The 22711-nt window shown below is 41.0% G+C and overlaps 1 protein-coding gene and 1 pseudogene across 1 annotated transcript in view; one reads left to right on the forward strand and one right to left on the reverse strand.

Annotated features, from left to right (window-relative positions):
* Window positions 1–22711, reverse strand: part of LOC124722314 (rho GTPase-activating protein 7) — a 558315-nt gene that overhangs the window by 209638 nt on the left and 325966 nt on the right. Inside the window, exon 6 of the mRNA XM_047247494.1 lies at window positions 11991–12124. Within this exon, the coding sequence (XP_047103450.1) occupies window positions 11991–12124 (134 nt within the window). The remainder of the gene's footprint in view (window positions 1–11990; window positions 12125–22711) is intronic.
* On the forward strand, window positions 22021–22137 carry LOC124723798 (annotated as a pseudogene).

The raw sequence follows: 22711 nt of genomic DNA on the forward strand, positions 1-22711 counted from the left end.
GAAATACAATTAGTACAAAATGTTTATTCAGTCCGCCTCGCAATTTAATGTTGTTACCGGTATTCCTAATCAGTCACTCGACATTGTGTCAGCAGTGATGAAGAGAAATGTACACATAATCATAGCGTAAATGGCACAGAGAAGGATGATATTTCAGGTGATTGTGCAACTTAGGTTATTTAGAGAAACATTGTCGTCTATATGGTGACAGTATCCCTTTATTTCACATCGCGCGTCTAAGAAATGTTCACGACTACACTAACAACACTGTGCTAATATTAACACCCGGGCATGGCAATGGGCTGCCGAAAGGAGTCACGCTATGGCATTAAAACTGATTGATGTTGAAAATGTGTATTATTTTACAAATTTCGTAAGACAGACATAGATCTCAAACAACTTGACAGTGAAATGGACAGTTTTACAAGTAAATGCCCTCTACATCCTGAAGTACTTAACGTTATTCAGTATTCTCAACTGTCAGCTGCTTCATTTAATATTAAAAATTTAAATACGCGCTTTAACGAAGCCTTGAATCTGCAAAGTTGGTTGACTCCAGACTTTCCATTTAAGAAAAATTTTCCATTCAAGTGAAATGAAACAACAAACTTTTACCCGCGGTTAATTTTGTTTTGTGTCGCAGCCGGGAGAACACTTGAATGAACCCATTTAAATACGGAATCAAAATATCGAGAAATATTTCAGTCGTCGTCGGCGTGTGATTTTTAAGTAAGTAAACTACATCCGGAAGATGTTTAGTGGGTAACGAGCAGCTGAAGGAAAAATTTATAGAGTGATTTATGAAAGTTTGTAAATCGGTTTTATGCGAGACATTGTTACGAAAATAGAAACAGTTCAACGTGACTGGACAGGGAAGAGGGGTAAGTAAAAATTTTGAAACAACTGGTTCATAAAATACTCATTTAGACTTTCATTTCTCTGTCAATGTAAATAAAACAGATCCTCTATTTTTCCGTACCAGAACAACGTAGCAGCACAGTGTACAGTGTGTACAAGTCAGCTATCTTGTTCATAAGCAGATTGCTGGAAAGCTTTTTAAACACGTCAGCAACGCTGGATGTTTACAAAAGATCAAACAACAGAAATGAGGTCATTTCGTCCCTTAGAGTCTCTGTGTGTATAAAACAGGCATATTAAATACGCATGCAGTGTATGGTAATAAAATTTTTAGAGATAAGAAATGATGTGCGACCTAGAAAATGGCCGGTAAGACATCCGTTTTCAAAATTTTTTACTTCATTGCTCATGAGCGAGCAAGAAACTCTGGATTTCCAGTTGCAGGGAAAAAAAATTTCCAAAGAGGCTAGTGACTGCTGTGGCAGCGGTACGACGTATCGTAAAAAAGTGAAGTGAGATTTAATAAGACTTATGGTTGAACATTAGATCTTTAGGTTTCCTGAAATGACTCTCGTTATCTCTCTTTCAAAACTTACAACAGCGACTAAGAAATAAAACTTCTAAATCTTTCATTTAACAAATTTTAAATGTGAACATTTTAGGTTAGGCTTTACCGCGACTGTTATAGGTATCGAATGAAACAACAAGTTTACTATTACCGGTGTGTGTACTTATATCATCAACGCATTTCTAAGGTTTAAACATCCACCATCGGGTGGATTTACGTGTGTTAGTACGACATGTGTTTTTTGTGTTAGGACTTCGGGATAACCTGTGGCACTGTCTAGTGGAAAAAACAATAACACTATTTAAGAACAAGATTTTGGGGAGGTTTTTGTCTAAAAACTACAAGTATCTACAAATATATCTAAGTCTGAAAATAAAACAACTAAAACAGTATACATCCAGTGGTCACAGGCGCCTTTCTCTGTCGTAATACATCATATATAAACTGTCATATTTTGTAAAGAAAGATGGTGTCTGGAAACTGATAGTTGCAAAGAACATAATAGCAAAACAGAAATTATCACGAAGTGCAAAAGATATATAGCATAAAACACTAATATTTCAGAACAAGTTTTAAAGGACAGGGGAGATCTTTGGTTGAGCTGATGAACACATGCGTTAGAATAAATAATTCAAATGGTATACAAATCCTTTTTTGTCAAGCTTATAAAGTTTATATTTCGTACTCATTTATATAATAAGGTGACATGTTGCAAAACTTAAATGAAATAATTATGTTGCCAACAATGGTAAAATTATACATGAATAACAATTCTGGGTGAGATTCAGAGATGTGGGATAAAAGGATTGCGAGAAAGAGAGTTAAGTTCTGGATATGCTAGGGCTGTGGGTTTATTAAACTCACATATGTTACGTGTTAAAAACTACGTAAATACTGAAGTAACACATTAATACTGAGTTAAAGATACGCAGATAGATATATTCTTAATAATACAGACAGATATATGTGATACCGAGCTGACATGGGGTACAAACTGGTGGTTTATTTCGGTGTATCTATTGAGTTTTATGAGTTAGGCAAGTTATTGTTCATTAGGGAAATATCAAAGGAAACATGCACTATCCGAAAATTACCTCGAGCAATTAAACAGAGAACCGACTCGTGGAGATAACATCTTGGACCTACTGATAACAAACAGACCCGAACTTTTCGAATCTGTATGTACAGAACAGGGAATCAGTGATCATAAGGCCGTTGCAGCATCCCTGAATATGGAAGTTAATAGGAATATAAAAAAAGGGAGGAAGGTTTATCTGTTTAGCAAGAGTAATAGAAGGCAGATTTCAGACTACCTAACAGATCAAAACGAAAATTTCTGTTCCGACACTGACAATGTTGAGTGTTTATGGAAAAAGTTCAAGGCAATCGTAAAATGCGTTTTAGACAGGTACGTGCCGAGTAAAACTGTGAGGGACGGGAAAAACCCACCGTGGTACAACAACAAAGTTAGGAAACTACTGCGAAAGCAAAGAGAGCTCCACTCCAAGTTTAAACGCAGCCAAAACCTCTCAGACAAACTGAAGCTAAACGATGTCAAAGTTAGCGTAAGGAGGGCTATGCGTGAAGCGTTCATTGAATTCGAAAGTAAAATTCTATGTACCGACTTGACAGAAAATCCTAGGAAGTTCTGGTCTTACGTTAAATCAGTAAGTGGCTCGAAACAGCATATCCAGACACTACGGGATGATGATGGCATTGAAACAGAGGATGACACGCGTAAAGCTGAAATACTAAACACCTTTTTCCAAAGCTGTTTCTCAGAGGAAGACCGCACTGCAGTTCCTTCTCTAAATCCTCGCACAAACGGAAAAATGGCTGACATCGAAATAAGTGTCCAAGGAATAGAAAAGCAACTGGAATCACTCAATAGAGGAAAGTCCACTGGACCTGACGGGATACCAATTCGATTCTACACAGAGTACGCGAAAGAACTTGCCCCCCTTCTAACAGCCGTGTACCGCAAGTCTCTAGAGGAACGGAGGGTTCCAAATGATTGGAAAAGAGCACAGATAGTCCCAGTCTTCAAGAAGGGTCGTCGAGCAGATGCGCAAAACTATAGACCTATATCTCTTACGTCGATCTCTTGTAGAATTTTAGAACATGTTTTTTGCTCGCGTATCATGTCATTTCTGGAAACCCAGAATCTACTATGTAGGAATCAACATGGATTCCGGAAACAGCGATCGTGTGAGACCCAACTCGCCTTATTTGTTCATGTGACCCAGAAAATATTAGATACAGGCTCCCAGGTAGATGCTATTTTTCTTGACTTCCGGAAGGCGTTCGATACAGTTCCGCACTGTCGCCTGATAAACAAAGTAAGAGCCTACGGAATATCAGACCAGCTGTGTGGCTGGATTGAAGAGTTTTTAGCAAACAGAACACAGCATGTTGTTATCAATGGAGAGACGTCTACAGACGTTAAAGTAACCTCTGGCGTGCCACAGGGGAGTGTTATGGGACCATTCAAAAATGGTTCAAATGGCTCTGAGCACTATGGGACTTGACATCTATGGTCATCAGTCCCCTAGAACTTAGAACTACTTAAACCTAACTAACCTAAGGACATCACACAACACCCAGCCATCACGAGGCAGAGAAAATCCCTGACCCCGCCGGGAATCGAACCCGGGAACCCGGGCGTGGGAAGCGAGAACGCTACCGCACGACCACGAGATGCGGGCATATGGGACCATTGCTTTTCACAATATATATAAATGACTTAGTAGATAGTGTCGGATGTTCCAAGCGGCTTTTCGCGGATGATGCTGTAGTATACAGAGAAGTTGCTGCATTAGAAAATTGTAGCGAAATACAGGAAGATCTGCAGCGGATAGGCACTTGGTGCAGGGAGTGGCAACTGACCCTTAACATAGACAAATGTAATGTATTGCGAATACATAGAAAGAAGGATACTTTATTGTATGATTATATGATAGCGGAACAAACACTGGTAGCAGTTACTTCTGTAAAATATCTGGGAGTATGCGTACGGAACGATTTGAAGTGGAATGATCATATAAAACTAATTGTTGGTAAGGCGGGTACCAGGTTGAGATTCAGTGGGAGAGTGCTTAGAAAATGTAGTCCATCAACAAAGGAGGTGGCTTACAAAACACTCGTTCGACCTATACTTGAGTATTGCTCATCAGTGTGGGATCCGTACCAGGTCGGGTTGACGGAGGAGATAGAGAAGATCCAAAGAAGAGCGGCGCGTTTCGTCACTGGGTTATTTGGTAACTGTGATAGCATTACGGAGATGTTTAATAAACTCAAGTGGCAGACTCTGCAAGAGAGGCGCTCTGCATCGCGGTGTAGCTTGCTCGCCAGGTTTCGAGAGGGTGCGTTTCTGGATGAGGTATCGAATATATTGCTTCCCCCTACTTATACTTCCCGAGGAGATCACGAATGTAAAATTAGAGAGATTAGAGCGCGCACGGAGGCTTTCAGACAGTCGTTCTTCCCGCGAACCATACGCGACTGGAACAGGAAAGGGAGGTAATGACAGTGGCACGTAAAGTGCCCTCCGCCACACACCGTTGGGTGGCTTGCGGAGTATCAATGTAGATGTAGATGTAGATGAATAACTAAATTAATTCTTGGAAAATATGAAACGGAAGATGGAGGCAGGGAGTAAATAACTAAATTAATTCTAGGAAAATATGAAGGGGTGGATGGAAGTGGAGAAAGAAAAGAAGACAGAGTTTTTAGTAAAAAATCTCCCCAAAACAATGTCCTGAAATAGAATTTTGATTTCTCCACCAGGCAGTGCCACAGGTTACCCCACGTCGAAACACAACACACATATGCCGTACTAACAAATGTAAACCCACCTGATGATAGAGGTTTAATCCTTAGAAACGCCTTGAGGATATAAACAAACAATGGCTGTTAATAGTAAACTTCTTGTTTCATTCGATTTGACGAATTAGTAATTCATTACATATCTCGAAAATCGAACCCTGAGCTCGATGAGTTTTTTGAGTGATAATGGCTTGAGATTAAATAGTTGCTTCAAACCAATCTTGGGACTGTCGATCAAAATATCGTCAAGTACGCATGACAGCAGAAATAGAACTAACTCAGAGACGAGGTGCTTGGATCGTAACAGTTTCTATATAACCCATATAAAAATGTAACGGACACGTTCGGGAATCTTAAATGAGAATCTTTGGAAAAAAGGCGAAGTTGTTCACGCGAAAGCTTTTGTATAAATTTAGAAAACTAGATCCGAGGCAGACATTGCAACAGTTCTGGTGCCACCATTATATATCTCGCGTAGGGACCATGAGAATAAGATGAGAGAGACTACGGCGCGAAGCGAGGCATACAGATTGGTCATTTTTCCCTCGCTCAACAAGCAAATGGACTAAAGCAGAAGATGGCCAATATTTGTACGATTTCCCCTCCGACACGCACGCCCTACCTCTGATAAGAATTTGTGAAAGTTACATCGCTATACATTGGCTTCCGGAGTATATATATGGAGATGTAGATTGTTGTCTCTTTATCGTGTGTGTGATAGGAATCTGAGAAAGTTAAGTTTCCATATGGGACGTCGCCTGCAAGGATAACCTGTTCCCGGGGGATGGTAGATCGCAACGATAGGAAGTTTGGTCGCATGTTTGGGAAGTTGTATCTCGTCATAACTTCACCCCTTGCCAGCCGAATTCCAGCAACGAGAGTGTTTTCACAACCGGCATCTGAACCGATAACCCCTCCCACTTTCCCTGTGGGTCAATAGCCAGAGCAACGGCGCGATATAGCGAGTTCGGCCTGGGCCGAGGGCCCTGTCTGATTGAATCACACGTGTCCAATCAATTCTCATTAACGAACAATTGTTTGCTGTGTCTACCATACAATAATGCCGTATGGCAGGGCGCCCCAAGAACCGAACAATGATCCTAGCGTAGTTAATGGCACTGTGTTCCTTCGGTTTGACATGAACGTTCTCAAAATTACTTCGGTGTACAAGATAGAATTATCCTGTGCCGTTTGGTCAATGTTCAGAGGAGGAAAACCGTCACTCGAACACTGATATACTGAGGAAAGGCTGCGCCATAAGGCGCAGTATTAAGACACTAGTCTCGCATTAAGGAGCAGCGGCTTCAGGTCATTATCAGACCATCGAAATTTACGTTACCGTGGTTTCGTTAAATAGGTTAAGGTGGATTCTGGGATGGTTCTTTTGAAAAGGGAATGGCCGATATCCTTCTCCTCTATAACACACACAACACAAGATTAAATACACACCAGGTATACGACATTTTTCTTCAGTATGGTACTGTTCTCACTTATTATTCAGAAAGTTGATAATCATTTGTGTTTGTACTTGTTATAAAGACGATATTTCAAGTTTGTAAAGAACTTTCATTCCATGAGTACTATGGATTTGTATTGTCAATATTTCTTATTCAGGGATTAGGGTTACATACCTATCGATAATCATGTAAGTTAACGGTGAAAACGAAATCTGATACCTGATTTTGAAATGAAGCAGTTTTCGTGTTCAAAACAGCCAAATGACAAAAACAGGGTTAAAAGTTCTCAACAGTTTTCATTCCTACATTTTAAAATTAAAACTTAAAATCAAGACTATTCTAAAATATATTAAATTTCATTACGCGAACTTTAGGTTTCAGTTGTGATGATTTGTTCTCAAAGCTCCTTCATGTAAAGTTGAATTAGTTTCTTCCTGTGCTCTATTTTTGTTTGTTTGTTTATAAATAGTTGGTACTTAGTAGTTAAAGTGAACTGTTTATTGAAGTTTACATTAATGTAAGGTAACATTTTTCAAGTCGCGATGGTAAAATTATCTGTTGACTAATTTCTCCATACTTAAAAGACACAGTTTTGCTAAAGTTCAAAATCGAAAGTAAGTCTTAGCTCATTTAAAGTACATTTAAAAAGTTCAAGATAACTGAGAAATTATAACAACTTACTCATAGCAGACCGTAGTTTTAATCAGAATCCTAGCTCCACAAAAGAGTAAATTCTACACTTATAATCTAATGATTTGAAATAACGTTTTTCCGCGTGGGCTGGCGTCCGTTTTATTTCAAGTAATCTAAGACAGTACAATGAACTGGTATTACAGACATTCCCCTTAAATTCACAAATTCCCTCGAGCATAGCGTTCTGTGATGTCAATACGAAAGGCTTGCCCAATATATTACGCAACACATTCACGATCAATTTCATTTAAAATAGAGACGTTTCACTTGTCGAAATCTGAAAGCAGGTACGTTTCGCTGTCCTTGTCCAATCATCCGAGCTTCTGCGCTGTCTCAAATAATTTCTTCATCGACCTGCCGTCAATCCCCAATCTTGCTTTTTATCTCGTAAAAGTGAAACTACATTATAATTACGATAAAATTTTTAAATTATTATCGTCAACCAGCGACTTCATCGTCAATACAAAATAATTCAGGTGGTTGCTATAAACCTACACTGTATGAAGGATATCAGTTGAAACTAACAGAGGCACTGCCTAAAACGATCGCGTCTCTTCTGTACATGAAAATCTTATGACGATACTGTTTAGTGCTTCCTAAGAAGAGGTCAGAGCACATCCATCTGAAGATTTCAGCCAGGACTATACGCGTACAAACTATACATATCTTATTTATTTTTGCAATGTCGTTCGTGGTAGTGTATGGAAAGTTTGGCCCTTGTCTTTCTAGTGCAGAGATCCTGATTTCTTAGTTTTTTTCCTTCGTAGAGGAAAAGAAATATTTTATTCCCCTCTTTTTTCTTATTCTTTATTCATTTAGCTGTATTTATTGTCTTCAGTATTATATTCTATCGATTTCAAAGTCGAACTGCTGCATCTTTAGGAATATTAAAAGGATGTGGGAATTGATCTACATTCGCAACAATGTATGTTATCGAATAATAACCGCGAGAAAATTGTTTTCCATGTGCCAATAAGCCTGAATATACTTCAACAGGCTGACATCCAAACTGGATACGTGCTCGAATTTCATTTATCATGCAGATATGAAAAATATTATCCGTCTTTCCAACCGCATGATGAAAAAAGATAATATTTATTTACATATTCTTATTTACATGATAAACATAGTTGAAGTACCAGCTTAGGAACAATGAGTGAAAACATTAACAAAAGTACTTGAAGAGGGAACCATTTCTCTTTGAAATCGATATCATGTGAAACTGGAAACAATAAATACAATTGAGGAGATGAAGGAAAAGAAAAATGAGGCAATAAAATATATTTAGTCTCCTCCGCAAAGGTCTTAACAGCTTACGTCCCCGCTGTCTTCCATCACCACGGAAGCAACAAAATAATTCCTTAATCTTACAGACACATCAAGACTACGTGTGTTACCTCACATGAAAAATTTGTACGACTACATCTTGATATGTTAGTTCTGTAGACAACTGCATTACCTTATTCCTGCTGTAGAATATTTCGAGTTATAACATCGATAAAAATCAGGGATACGAATGGGTTATCGTGAGGAACAGTAGAACATCTTAGTACTTCCACTTGGGGAACGAAGTGAGCTTTAATCGAATGAGGACAAATGCAAGAAAAGAAGCAAAAATGGAGCGAACATGTTGAATCACTAAATGGGAAGAGTATTGACACAGGTTTTGTGCAGTACCTCAGAAGACCTACACGATAAATGTAAAGTGTGTAATGTAATGAAGTTAGTTGCTTTATCTTAGTAATAGTTACTAACAGTAAAACTGAAAAGTGTTTTATTGCACGTGCGTCGTGGAGATCTGGCGAACGCTGACGTCTATTCTTTGAGCGGCACGGGAATTTCAAGTATCCGGATTCAGTATTGACCTGGTCCATGGTCGTCCATCGCAACAAGCACAATTATATAAATGAAATTCGTACGAATGATTGAATATGTCGATGTTGCCGCAGATATTGCGATCGTTGGTACCTTACTATGTACCCATTTCAGTGTGTTAGTTGCTTTTTTCTCTGAGTTTAACAATTTTCCTGGAAACACGTAACCTAATGTGCTACCTGTTGTTTTCTGCACGGCTGTGCACCACTAGGTGGATTACGCCTGTCGGTATAGACTCTTAGTTTTGTGGCCACCTGTCCACACTGACATGGTGCCCAGGGGAAAATAAGCAATAATGACTTGCTACATGTACTTGGTGGTACTAACCTAGCTGAAAACATACAACCCTTAATAGCTGTAATTATTAGTCTGAAAATGAACTAAATACTGATGTAATGTTAATCATTACACTATCTTCTGTCACCAATAAAAAATCTGCACTTCTACCCTTAATACCATATAAATATAGGGTGTCTCTCCTAAGAATCATAAGGCGCTATTTCTCCAGTGTTTCAGCAGATGCCTGCAATTTCGTTTTTTCAGTTTGTAGATGGAGTCAGCCCAAACAAATACTGCTCACCACGCCTCTCATGTGACTCACAGCGTCGACGGAAATCGCCGGTTTCTTTCCCGTTACAAACAAAATGATTTTTTAAGTGGAATTTTACCGGCCCATTCGATAGAGTGGTCCCAAATTAGTCTGGTGCCATTTCCTTTTTATCGATGTGTATGAACAGTGGCGATTAAACACGAAGAATAACCGGCGCTGCTGTGTCGCTGCTGAGGTTCTGATTTATTCTTCGTGTTTTGCTGTCCCTGTTAATACATACCGATAAAACAAATATGGCACTAGACTAATCTGTGGCCGCCCTATCGAAAGGCCACGTAGAATTCTGCTTCAAAAATCATTTTGTTTGTAATGGGAAACAAACCGGCGATTTCCTTCCACACTGGGAGTTGCATGAGAGACGTGATGAGCGATATTTGTTTGAATGACTCTAGTTACACACTGAAAAACTAAATTGCAAATATCTGCCGAAACACCAGAGAAAAAGCACCTGGTGGCTCTTAAGAGAGACACCACATGCGAACAGTGTAAGCTTGAAAGACTCTTCGAGGCACGTTGACTGACTGAATAGCGTACAGAAGCCGCTTTGTCACTTTTAATTCTTAACTGTAGTCGTGAAAAGTAGCAACGTTTCTGTAGTCGTTGGTCGGCTGAACCGAGCTATTTTTAAATGATAATAAAAATAAAAGTATGTTTTAGTTTTCAATTTTTTTATTAAACTGTGAACTTAAGCATTAACAAACGTAGTACTGAGCAAAATTAACGATATGAACTTCCAGTTTTTACTCTAATTTGCACTTACATAAATCAGTCTAAATTAGAAAAATGCCATCGAAAAAAATGTGTAGAATGTACTAAACAATGACAAAAAAGTAATTTTTCCTTAAATCTCAAAATGTGCTTCTTCATTGCATCAAAACAAAATCTTAAAATTTTCTGATGCACTATTTACTGACAGTGCTCAAAGTGAGCCAAGTTACATGCGCGAATAGCACAGTGGTTTCTAACAAGCCACGCAAAACAGGCAGCTTGCACTTAGCGTACAAGTGTACAATCTTTGCTCCTTTTTAGGCGGACAAAATGAGAATCTCTAATATTATCTCGAAATGCTTCATTTACATCAAATGGCTCAATACGTCTTCATCGAGTAGTGGTACGTGAAAATCTGATAATATTATCGCTCCTCACTCGAGTGTGTTTTAGCCCATGTGAATTTCTTTATTTGGTAAAATTGTTTCGTGTAATTAGTCTCTTCATGCACCTGAATTTCATCTTGATGAATCTCTTCCTTGTCAGACAATTCGGAATTTGACTCACGATCACTCGTTATCGCAAACTCCTCGTCATTGTCTGAAAACTAATTTTCTGGATTTTTAGACGAAAGATTATTACGCGGAGGTGTACTTTCCAATTTCGTGTTCGTAACTGCGTAATTCAACGTTCAGCCATTGCTCTTATATGTCATATCGATTTCCAGAGACACTGCTTAACTTTGCCAGTACAAAAACCAAATAAATCATATATCCAGCGGCCCGCGCGTACACCGATGCTGATCTTAGAGGCAGCGAGCAAAAAACGACTGCGTCACGCAGCTCGGTCTCTGGCTTACTGCCGTAAGGCACCTAGGAGCATGGTGGGCTGTGCCTCCCGCTACGTTTTTTACACACAATAAAAGATTAAACATTGGTCCACTGGAACCACGACTACAATTAAGGGTTAAGATGGGAGACACAGCAAACTCTACTGAAACACACTGAGAGTGCATTTACATACAGACTGCTTGTGGTCAAAAAAGTATTGAGAAAGAGTTTACGACTCATGAGGCTAATAGTTAAACCTTTTTGCGAAGTTTATATCCTTTATGGGACCAAATGGACATCCTGCTCCTTATGAAGGAGACGGGACTAAAGGTCTTCCATTACATGTGCGTTAGCTTCAGTATTAAAATTGTTCCATTTTATGGAAGCCCTTTTGATTTAGGTATTACATCTTACCTAGCTTTTTACCATTAGCACTACATTAAAGGTCACACAGTCTACATTTCCAAATACCCGCGTAGTGAGATACAGTTGGCAAATTTTAATTTAGCAGCACGCCGTTGTACGTCCCAACAAGTATGACTGTACAGAAGAAAATGGAAGCTCACCTTGGTCTTGTCGACTCTGATAGCAGCGCTCCTGTTGAGCGTGTGCAGCCGGCGGAAGAGCGACTTCAACGAGTCCGCGTCCAGGAACGGGTGGTCCCTATGCACGCTGTTCAGGTCGATGGGGAAATGCCCATCTGCGATCAAAAAGAGTGTACGTCAGCAAACACACACACACACACACACACACACACACACACACACACACACACACACACACACACAGAGAGAGAGAGAGAGAGAGAGTTAATTAGTGAAACAGTCTGCAGTAAATGAGCAGTGGCTTTACGCTACCAGACAAAATAATCGTAGTACAAGTGAAAGTGCATGGAACTGTAGGCATCAATTAATAATGAAAGTACATGATTAAAATATCGGGTAAAAATATCGTGATGTGTTGTAGTGTATTATAAGTATCTAAGTTTTACCACTTGCCTTTTTTTTTTGCTTCTATTGAAACTAAGAGGTTAAGTATTCATTACCTTATGTTTTTTCATGTCAGAACACATGGCAGATGTGTATATAACTAGTCCAAGTCGTTTCTCCCTTTGCCCATCGCAACAGGAAAAGTGGCGAGGTTGACCGATACTACTTGTGTAGGGTGCCGGAATAAGTAGTATTTGGTTGACTCGAGTCTAGAGACTACAATGGAGGTCAGTATACCCAGCATCTATAAACATTTTTTTGGGTACGGTAGGTGAAAATAGGGCGCTTTTCCCGCTGGGGTGGCGCAGAGTTCCTCTCCCTCACACACAGATGTCTTGTTTAAATTAAATCCCGTTAGCATTTGAAAGTGCACTAAATCACTTAATAATATAGATAGAGAGATAAAACTTGACACACATGTCTGAAATGACATGAGGTTTTATTTGAGATTCGCTCTATCAAAACTTTTGTACACTACATACATGGCATAGTACATGGTATGATTACCCGTAGTATTGGTAGGGAAAGAAACATAAATGAATGTGAAACTGGCAGCCGACGACTTCTCCTTTTTTTCTTTTTGTTTTGCACATAATTAGAACGGCGCATCGGTCAGTGTTAGTGCACTGTGGATTTTACATCCTTACAAAATATAAAATGCATTTTATAAGTAATAAAAATTAGCTGATCGCGTAGCTTATGCAGTTTTCTGTAACCAAAGCAATTTCTTTTAATACAAGTACAGTTTACATGCACAGACATAAAAAAATACAATTATTGTTATTATTTTGCATTCAATAAAACATTCTTCATAATAATCAAAGGTAAGACTTTACTATTATTACTGATAAATGCAAAAGTTATTTGTGCATAACAGGAACATGTTTTATATAAATTCGACAAAATATTGAAGTGATGTTTGATGTATTTTTGGTTTGCAGTTTTTTATTTTACCTTTTTGTTGAGGAAATTAGTCTGCTAGCGTTATACGATAAATCTGTATTCTTTTATTTATTTTTACTACAACAGCCTTCTGTTTCACGTTACAGATCAACAATATTCGAATAAAACCTGAACTGAACGTTGGCAATTCCACTTCTTCTGTAAATACTGTTTCTTCCAAAGTGACAGACAGGAGAATAGCTATGTAAAACTAAAATGTTATGTAGGTTACCTGGCTCTTTATAGACTCTCAGTCAGTTTCTCGACGGATCACTATGTCTAGTTTTTAAGGAAATCTAATAAAATATAGATCGCATACGCAAAGAAAGCGATCTTCACAAGGTAGCCCCCGACATGTATGCAACACATCCAACGTACCGGTAAGACGTGTACGAGCTTAACTAACCAAAGCTACTAGAAAAACTACCGTGGTCTCGTTGTCTGCGCTTTCTTCTGGTAGTCTGCAGTAGCCTACGGTTGTTTTATAACTCTAGATTTTATGGAAACCAAGAACAAGTGCAAAAACAGGTCAACAGATGGCGCTGGACAACAACACGTCGGTGACGCCGCATGAGAATCGTGTATAAAATGAGCTGTGGCGAGAGAGGGAGTCAGGTGCACCAGCAAGCACGGCATGTTGACTTTACCAGAAAAGGCACTGTTGCTGACGCTTTAGCACGTTAGTCGTGATCGAACCCTTTTTCTTCGAGGAAGCGCCTGGTGCTGCTTTCCAAATTGTCAACGTAACGGATGTGACGTACGCTTATATGTTACAGAATTGCATCGTCCCTAGCCTGGCTGATAAACACCTACTGGGAGGTACCACTTTTATGCAGGATAGCGCTCCACCCCAAGTTGCTAGACGTGTGAAAAATCTCTTGTGCACATCGCTTAGTCAGTATCGCTTGCTGAGCCACCACTTCCGGGTTGTGGGCTTGACTAAAGTCACAAGTCTACCGCGATCGTCCGACCTCATCAGGGGTGCTAAAAGACAACATCCTATAGCCGTTTCTCATGATACCTACTGATATGCTGTACAGTGCGGTTCACAACAGGGGATTCAAAGTTTAGCTCGTGGTAGGTAGAGGCTGACGGTGGAATAAAACAATTTAAGAAACTGATGGTTTACAAGAAATATCAACGACGTATCAGCTGTGTGGACTACAAGCCGTAAAAGAAGCCGTGATTATTAAATTGCTACAAAATTATGTTTTGCACTTTAAAAATCCTTATTTATAATGTGCTGTACCTCGAGGAATAAATATCAGCTATAATGTATATGGGTAATTGGAATAGCATTTCCGTCATCTCGGCAGACGCGGGCCGCAAGTAAGATACGTGGAATGTTATAGCAAACACATTTCCTCATTATCACCACCTTGGACTTTGTTGACTTCGAAAACTCACACAGCTAAATAGGTCTGGTTGGAAATATAGCTGCACTATTCACGTGAAAATTAAATAAACGGTCGCCAGGAGCGTTGATGCTATAATAATAATAATACTAGATGAATTAAATATCCGATTTAGTATTTCGATTGTAATCATCGTGTTTAAACGTCATTTCTTTAGTGCATGACGAGTATTCGTAGCATCCATGCTATGTTATTGATGACGACAACTTTGCTCACATAATAATTGGTGAATAATTGAATCACTAAAATAACTATCAGCTGACACAGGGAAGAACATAAGATTAGTTACTGCGATTAAAGTCCAGTTCTGTCCTTGCTACGGAGCTACCAAGATGGCCCACCAATTGGACTCCACCGTCTAGTGGTACGAGAAGCAAATGTATCTGTCTATCATGTCCATATGCAGGAGAAATGTTTCCGCCTAAAAGCGCTATCAAACACAGGGTGGATGTCACCCCAGCCTGGTTACTTTTTAATTCAGTTTTCTTATCGTTTAGATGATCAGTTTCCTATTTCCTTTCATTCGTCACTCAATCTTGTCACGATTGTAGCTAGTTGCTACCATTTCATTATCTATTAATTATAATTCAGTCTCAGTTACAAGTAGTCTTATGTGCTCGCTGATATCCTTGGACAGCTCCAGCATGCAAATTATGCCTCTCATGCCACTGGAGAACAGTTACACAGCGCCCTCCGCTTTGTGCCAGGCACAAATGCTTGTCGGTGGCAGGGATCTAATCTCTTGTGGCGACTCTCATAATACTAGCGCGAGTACTTCTTCAACCCCCAGACAGACTACTGAAAATCGCTCTTATTGTTATAACTGGACGGGAGACTTTTACCGTGATAATCAGTGGTATGGAAATGAAGTACCATGCTTCTTGACAGAGCGTAGGGGAACGATGCGGGAGACCTGCACCGCCGGACTAGACAAGGTCCTAATGGAGGTGGTTTGCCGTTGCCTTCCTCCGACCGTAAGGGGGATGATTGATGACGATGAAGACGACACAACAACACACAGTCATCTTGGGGCAGGTGAAAATCCCTGACCCCGTCGGTAATCGAACCCGGGACCCCATGCTTGGGACGCGAGAACGCTACCGCGAGACCACGAGCTGCGGACTAATCAGTGGTATAGATATGGAAACTAGAGTAAATGTAGAGAGGTCGTGATGTTAGGGAAACAATGACAAATGTATGCTGAAAGTTTGCGACGTAGCAGTTACGACGGCACTGCTCAGGTGAACATGTCAGATCATGCAGCTTTGCAGGATCAGAGTTTGTGAAAAGTTCCGATAGAGTGCTTGGTTAGAGCATTAGGGGCAAAAACGTATATCGACAGCAGAGAATTTCTGCCGGACGAACTGCGGAAGTATACTCTAACAATTAGACTTTAGAGGGAACTTCAAGGGCAGACTGACATTGCAATGTGGTGTAGTGTTCGCTTTTCTATGAACTGCAACTAATGGAATAGAAAAGACAATCGTGATCTTGCACTACTGAAGACAAACGACCTATACCTGAAATGATGAGCTCCGTGCAACCTTACGCTCGGCAATGTCGACCAGCTACCACTGCAGCGAGATTCCGCCGTAAAGTCGCGACTAAATGAGTAAGCTCGTGTTCGAAGATCGGGATCACCGATAACACTAGGTGTCCACATTCCACCAGTGTTGCTTGATGATGTTTCTCGACCGATGGTTTGCCAAGTCAGAACGCCCCCCTCCCCCCCAACTGACTTATTAAAATGTCTTATTTTACAACCTATTGTCGCACTTTCTCCACAATGATAGCCGTTTCCGTTCAATTACAAAACATCTTAGTATCTGTTATTATTATTGTTATGCTTTAGAAACCATGAAGGCTCTTCTCTTCTGGATGAACAATATTGAGAAACTGTGCTCTGTTCTCACAAATAATATTCCATTTTCTATAGTCTTAATATTTCCCTATTTTGTAATAAATTTAATTTCTCAATCACACTGGTGTCCATAATTAAAGCAACAAACGGAAATTTTGCAAGGGTGCTTTTATTTTGCCACAAAACAGTATAAAAAGGTGATACTAAAGTAGAAACACTGTGAATAATACAGACCGTAAACAACTGCAACATGCATAATGGAAGACAAACATGTTCTTCGTTTTTCCCAACATAACGGATTTGAACACACATTCTGACAGCTGGTTAATATGCTCAGTTTCACCACCTCTGGCAGCAATATAGGCCTGACAACGATAGGGCATGCCGTGAATGATGTCATCAATCTCACGTTGAGGCAATAACGCGCATTCTTCCCGCAGACCTGCTCCCAGGTCTTGAAGAGTGGATGGTGGATGGTGACGTAGTGGAACCAGTCTCCCAAGTGCACCCCAGACATGTTCTATGGGATTCAAATTGGGAGAGCGAGCAGGTCACGCCATGCGTCCAAGAAAACGTCAACTACCTGTACTCTATGAGGGCGAGTATAGTCGTCCATTAATACGAAGTCTGGGCCCACAGCATGTCGCAGTAACTGCACATGAGGTCCCACGATCTCGTCACGATACCCGACAGCAATTAAACCCTGCCGATTCACCCGTACAATTTCATGACGATGTATTCGAATTGTCAACATAATCCCTGCTCAAACCATTAGCGATCTTCCTCGATATCGGTCTCTTTACAAGATGTTTGGTTCCCGAAATCATGCTCCACGATCCCTCCAGATGCGAATCCGCCGAGAATTACTCTCCAGACCAAATCGGGATTCATCTGTGAAGAGAACATTGGCTCACTCTTCGACCGTCCAGGTGGCATGTGAACGATTCAACCGTAGACTAAATTTCCTTTGCTATAAGTCTATGGTCTCAATATTTTTTATTGGCAGACTACCGGTTTCGGCGTATAATGACCATCTTCAGATCTGTTTTATAAAAACATGTCCCAATATACTGGAGCCATAGTGGCATCGTCAAATGGCAAACACAAAATCAGCACCAGCATCGTGAAATATATATAAATAATAGTATATGCAAGAGTCAGCTTGTCAGCAGCACTGTTCAATTCGCGACCATGCCGCAGCTTGTCAACTTTAGACGTTCCCTTCTGTGAAGACGCGTCAGAGGTACACATACAGCAGGTCTCCGACAGTGAAGGCCTCTCTGCCGAAGCCTTTTGTACAACGTTTAGCTCGATACAAGGCGTCCAGTGCACGCTGTGAGGTCAGATGCCAGTTGCCGTGCAGTACTAAGGCGGCTCCGTCGTGCCCTTACAGCCAAAAAAACGGTCCTCTCTTTCTGATGTCACACGTGCTCGGCCCTGCCCTGGTCTTTGGAATACAGTTTCGGTCTCTAAAAACTGCTACCACATCCGAGAAACTACAGAACGATTCACATTAAGCCATCGAGACACATCAATTTGAGACTGTCCTGCTTCATTCTCCCTATTGCAACCAACCGCAGAGAGCCTGGTAGGCGTCTTCTCTGTGCCATACTGCACCGTCTGTGACTGTGTACACAGCGACTGTGGATGTGGGACTACACAGCAAACACTACACCGTGTGATAGATGCCCTTACGTCGTGGTGGGTGTGGTCGCCCGTTGACCTGAATGCCATCTTCCGTGCAAATTTGGAAATTTGTGGTAAGATCTTATCGACCAAATTGCTGAGTTCAACGGTCCCTAAGCTTACACACTACTTAATCTAACTTAAACTAACTTACGCTTGCTAAGGACAATACACACACACACACACACACACACACACACACACACACATGCCCGAAGGAGGACTCGAACCTCCGGCGGGGAGAGCCGCGCGAACCGTGACAAGACGCCTAAGACCGCGCGGCTACTCCGCGCGGCCCACCTTCCGTGCAGAATGCGATCGTACAGACAGCTATTGACAGTTTGATTATTCGTCAATTAGACACAGAACAGGGAAACAGTAGTTTGTTGCTTTAATTTTGGACTCCAGTGTATTTTGTTAATTGCAAAATGGTTCAAATGGCTCTGAGCACTATGGGACTTAACAGCTGGGGTCATCAGTCCCCTAGAACTTAGAACTACTTAAACCTAACTAACCTAAGGACATCACACATATCCATGATCGAGACTGGATTCGAACCTGTGACCGTAGCAGTCGCGCGGTTCCAAACCGAAGCGCCTAGAACCGCTCAGCCACCGCGGCCGGCTGTCAATTGCAATATCAAATAAAATTGCAGATAGTGAATGTTCTAGTTTGATTTCTGTTTGGGATGTTTCTCACTCACGAACATTGACTTTCATCGATTACTCTCTACAAAAGGAACACAACCATGTGTTCGATACTACCACTTGGCAGGGCCACTCTTAATTTAATCCGAAAAGTAATACCTGGGATAGTTTCCATGAAGCCACAGGAAACAATCTGAGCACTTATTAGGACAGGGGTTCGTCAAAGTGTTTGCCGGGTATTAAAGCAACCACACTATGCTTGGAGTTAGCGTACAAAAATAAATAGTCCAAAGGAGTATGACAAGTCCCACACAGTTCTGCAATTCTAGCAGATGCTTGCGCTGAGATACGTGACCACGGAGTTCTCATGCACTGCTCTGGATCATCAGAGGTTAATACAAATCGAATAGTATATCTTCCAGCTGTTCCTAACAGGCATGGCGAAGGTACTTTAAGGTTTGCTGATTATTCTAAAGACTCAATAACGGCACAGCACAAGGTTAGTATCGCCTTCAGTGTGTGACAGTTGTAAACCAAGGGCGAAGTTCATTCGGCCGAATTTGCTCATGAAACGTTTAAATTCTATGTAAAATAGCGCATTGTAGATGCTTGTAAAATGTTTGTAAAAACAATTTCTACACTGGCGGTAGTACCACAATCCAGTTTCTAGCAGACAGAGATCCAACCGTAAAAGTGTATGAAGCAAGGAATACTATTATTTAACGTGTCATTTACGATGACATATTTAAAAACCTAGCTCAAGTTCACATTCGACCAAGATACTTCAGGAAATCGACTGAAACCTTCGAAGCAACCGTGTCTACATTCGTCATGCCGATTTTGGTAAACCACGGAAAACCGAAATGTCAATTGTCTGATTAAGATTTAAACCTTTTTCTCCTAAACGAAGGGTCATAAAATAGCTGTTTTGTTGGCGTGGCCATCAGTCCAAAAAATTGTATTGATACAGCTCTTCACACTAGTTTATCCTGTACAATTTTTTCCCTATCTGGGTGACTACTACAACCTGCATAAGTTTAACTCTGTAGACAAGCTTTGATTTCTCTGTATAACTTTTACCCACTTCATTTCGTCCATTACCAAATCAATTATCCCTTGATACCTTACGATGTGTCTTATAAACCTCTCACTTCCTTAAGTCAAGCTGTGCCATAAATTTCTTTTCACCCCTAATTGATTCAGATTCTTACCATTGCTTATCCAGTCTACTCAGCAATGTTCTGTACCACAACATTTCCAAAACTTTTGATTTCTTCTTTACTGCGCTTTTATCATCCACGTTTCACTTCCGTATAATGCTACCTTCCATACAAACACTTCCACAAAATACTCTCCAGCAGTTAAATTTGCATTCGCTGTGTAATATATCATTTACGGCAATGCTGTTAGGGACGCTGGTGGAACGGGGCTTTACTCAGCCTGCAGCTGATGGCTGGTTTCTGCCTTAATCCCCCTAAAGTGGCTTGTGGTCGAAGTCTACTAGGTTGGCTCCAGGGCTGGAAACTTTCCCATGACTGGAGGTATTTTCTAGCACGCTTAAAAATAAACTTGTCAGAGTCCGTGTAGGAAGCAGTATTTTCCGAAGGAGAAGGAAATAACCAATGAGAATGCTTGAATTCTGCTCTTGAGGCTGATTGGCTGAAAGACTGGAATCTTTAAACAATTTTGTGGAGTTTGTTGGAGCTCGTGAAATTGTCTGTGTTGTGTGCTCTCTGCAGATCAGGTGCTGTTTCGGTAGTAATACTGACTTCTGAATTTAGACGTTAGTGATCCACCGTTGTCGACAAAATATTTCATCTACATAAACGTACAATAAGAACTTGAAAGTGCGTTCCCCATGCGCGGGAGTGGAGTGTTGAGCAGTTTTTCCGGTTTATTGTAGGGTAGTGTGCGTTTTAGGCCGCGCACGTATGGTTGACAGGAAGAGATCCATCGCGTAATTTGATTCGCGTGCAACCACATTTCTAAGAGCGTATGTGTTCTAGCAGAAGACGCCAATTAGACTAGCGCGACGACACGAAGCTCAGAGGACGAGTCGAAGTAAAGTTTCAAAGATCACATACCTCTCGTTTTTAAGAAAAAATTTTCTCGCTGCTGCGAGTCTGCAGTTTATATTCTCTCTACTTCTCCTTCTCTCAGTTATTTCGCTAGTACAGTACGTTTAACGACTCATCTCCGAGTCTAATTCCCTTAGCATTCCGTTCCCTTCCCATGGTTTGATTCGAATACACTTCTTCACCTTTTTTTACTTTTTTGATGTTCGTCTTATAATCTCTTTTCAGTACACTGTTATTTAGGCTACACTTTATTCAAGTCCTATGCCGTATCTGACAGAAATATTACGTCATCGGAAAATCTTACACTTTCAGTTCATCTCCCCGAACTTAAAATTTCGTTTCCAAATATTCCTTAGTTCCCTTTACTGCTTGCTCAACGTACAGAGAGAGTAACACTGGGGATAAACCAGAAGCCTTCCTCACTCTCGTTTCAAGTACCAAACTCCGTTTTCATGTCCTTCGACACGCAGTCTGGGTTGTGTCAAAGAGATATTCGTGGCTGACCCAGTAACCCTGGAAGAGCCAGATAGATTTCCAAATGCTTGGCCGGCACGACCACCTGATCTCACTCCCTGTGATTTCTGGTTGTGGGGCTACCTGAAGGACACGGTTTACCAGAGGCACATTCACATACGTGATGATCTGAAGCGCAGGATATCAAGAGAGGTAGCCAGTATACCGACGGACATGCTTCACTCAGATGTGCAGAATGCAATCCTGCGCTTTCAGACTCTTCTGGACACTGATGGGTGGCAGACTGAGCCCCTTTTGTAGCAGTAATGGTACCGGTATGTATCGGTATTATGTATCGTAGCAGCATACAAAAAGTGTCTCAATTGAACTGATTCTGAATTATTTCTCTTCCCCATGTCCTTGACATTATTTCTACCAAGTTTGGTACTCGTACGGTAATTAGTTTTCGTGTTATAACGTGTTAAATAAGGGATGTTTAATTATAACCCCCCTGTATTTACACATGGCAACGGCCTTGCCGTACTGGGTACACCGGTTCCCGTCAGATCACCGAAGTTAAGCGCTGTCGGGCGTGGCTGGCACTTGGATGGGTCACCATCCGGGCGCCATGAGCTGTTGCCATTTCTCGGGGTGCACTCAGCCTCGTGATGCCAACTGAGGAGCTATTCGACCGAATAGTAGCGGCTCCGGTCAAAGAAAACCATCGTAACGACCGGGAGAGCGGTGTGCTGACCACACGCCCCTCCTGTCCGCATCCTCAGCTGAGGATGACACGGCGGTCGGATGGTCCCAATGGGCCACTTGTGGCCTGAAGACGGAGTGCTTTTGTATTTACACATAGCACGAGCAAGACTCGGGCGCCGCCCGCCCGACTAACTGCCGCTGGCCGAGTCCTACTCGTTCTCTGTCCATAAAGTATTATACAGGGTGATTCAAATAGAATACCACAACTTTAGGAATTTAAAACTCTGCAACGACAAAAGGCAGAACTAAGCACTATCTGTCGGCGAATTAAAGGAGCTATAAAGTTTCATTTAGTTGTACATTTGTTCGCTTGAGGCGCTGTTGACTAGGCGTCAGCGTCAGTAGATGCTAAGATGGCGACCGCTCAACAGAAAGCTTTTTGTGTTATTGAGTACGGCAGAAGTGAATCGACCACACTTGTTCAGCGTGCATTTAGAACGAAGTATGGTGT

The sequence above is a fragment of the Schistocerca piceifrons genome, chromosome X, assembly GCF_021461385.2.
Source record: "Schistocerca piceifrons isolate TAMUIC-IGC-003096 chromosome X, iqSchPice1.1, whole genome shotgun sequence".
In the NCBI taxonomy this organism is placed as follows: domain Eukaryota; kingdom Metazoa; phylum Arthropoda; class Insecta; order Orthoptera; family Acrididae; genus Schistocerca; species Schistocerca piceifrons.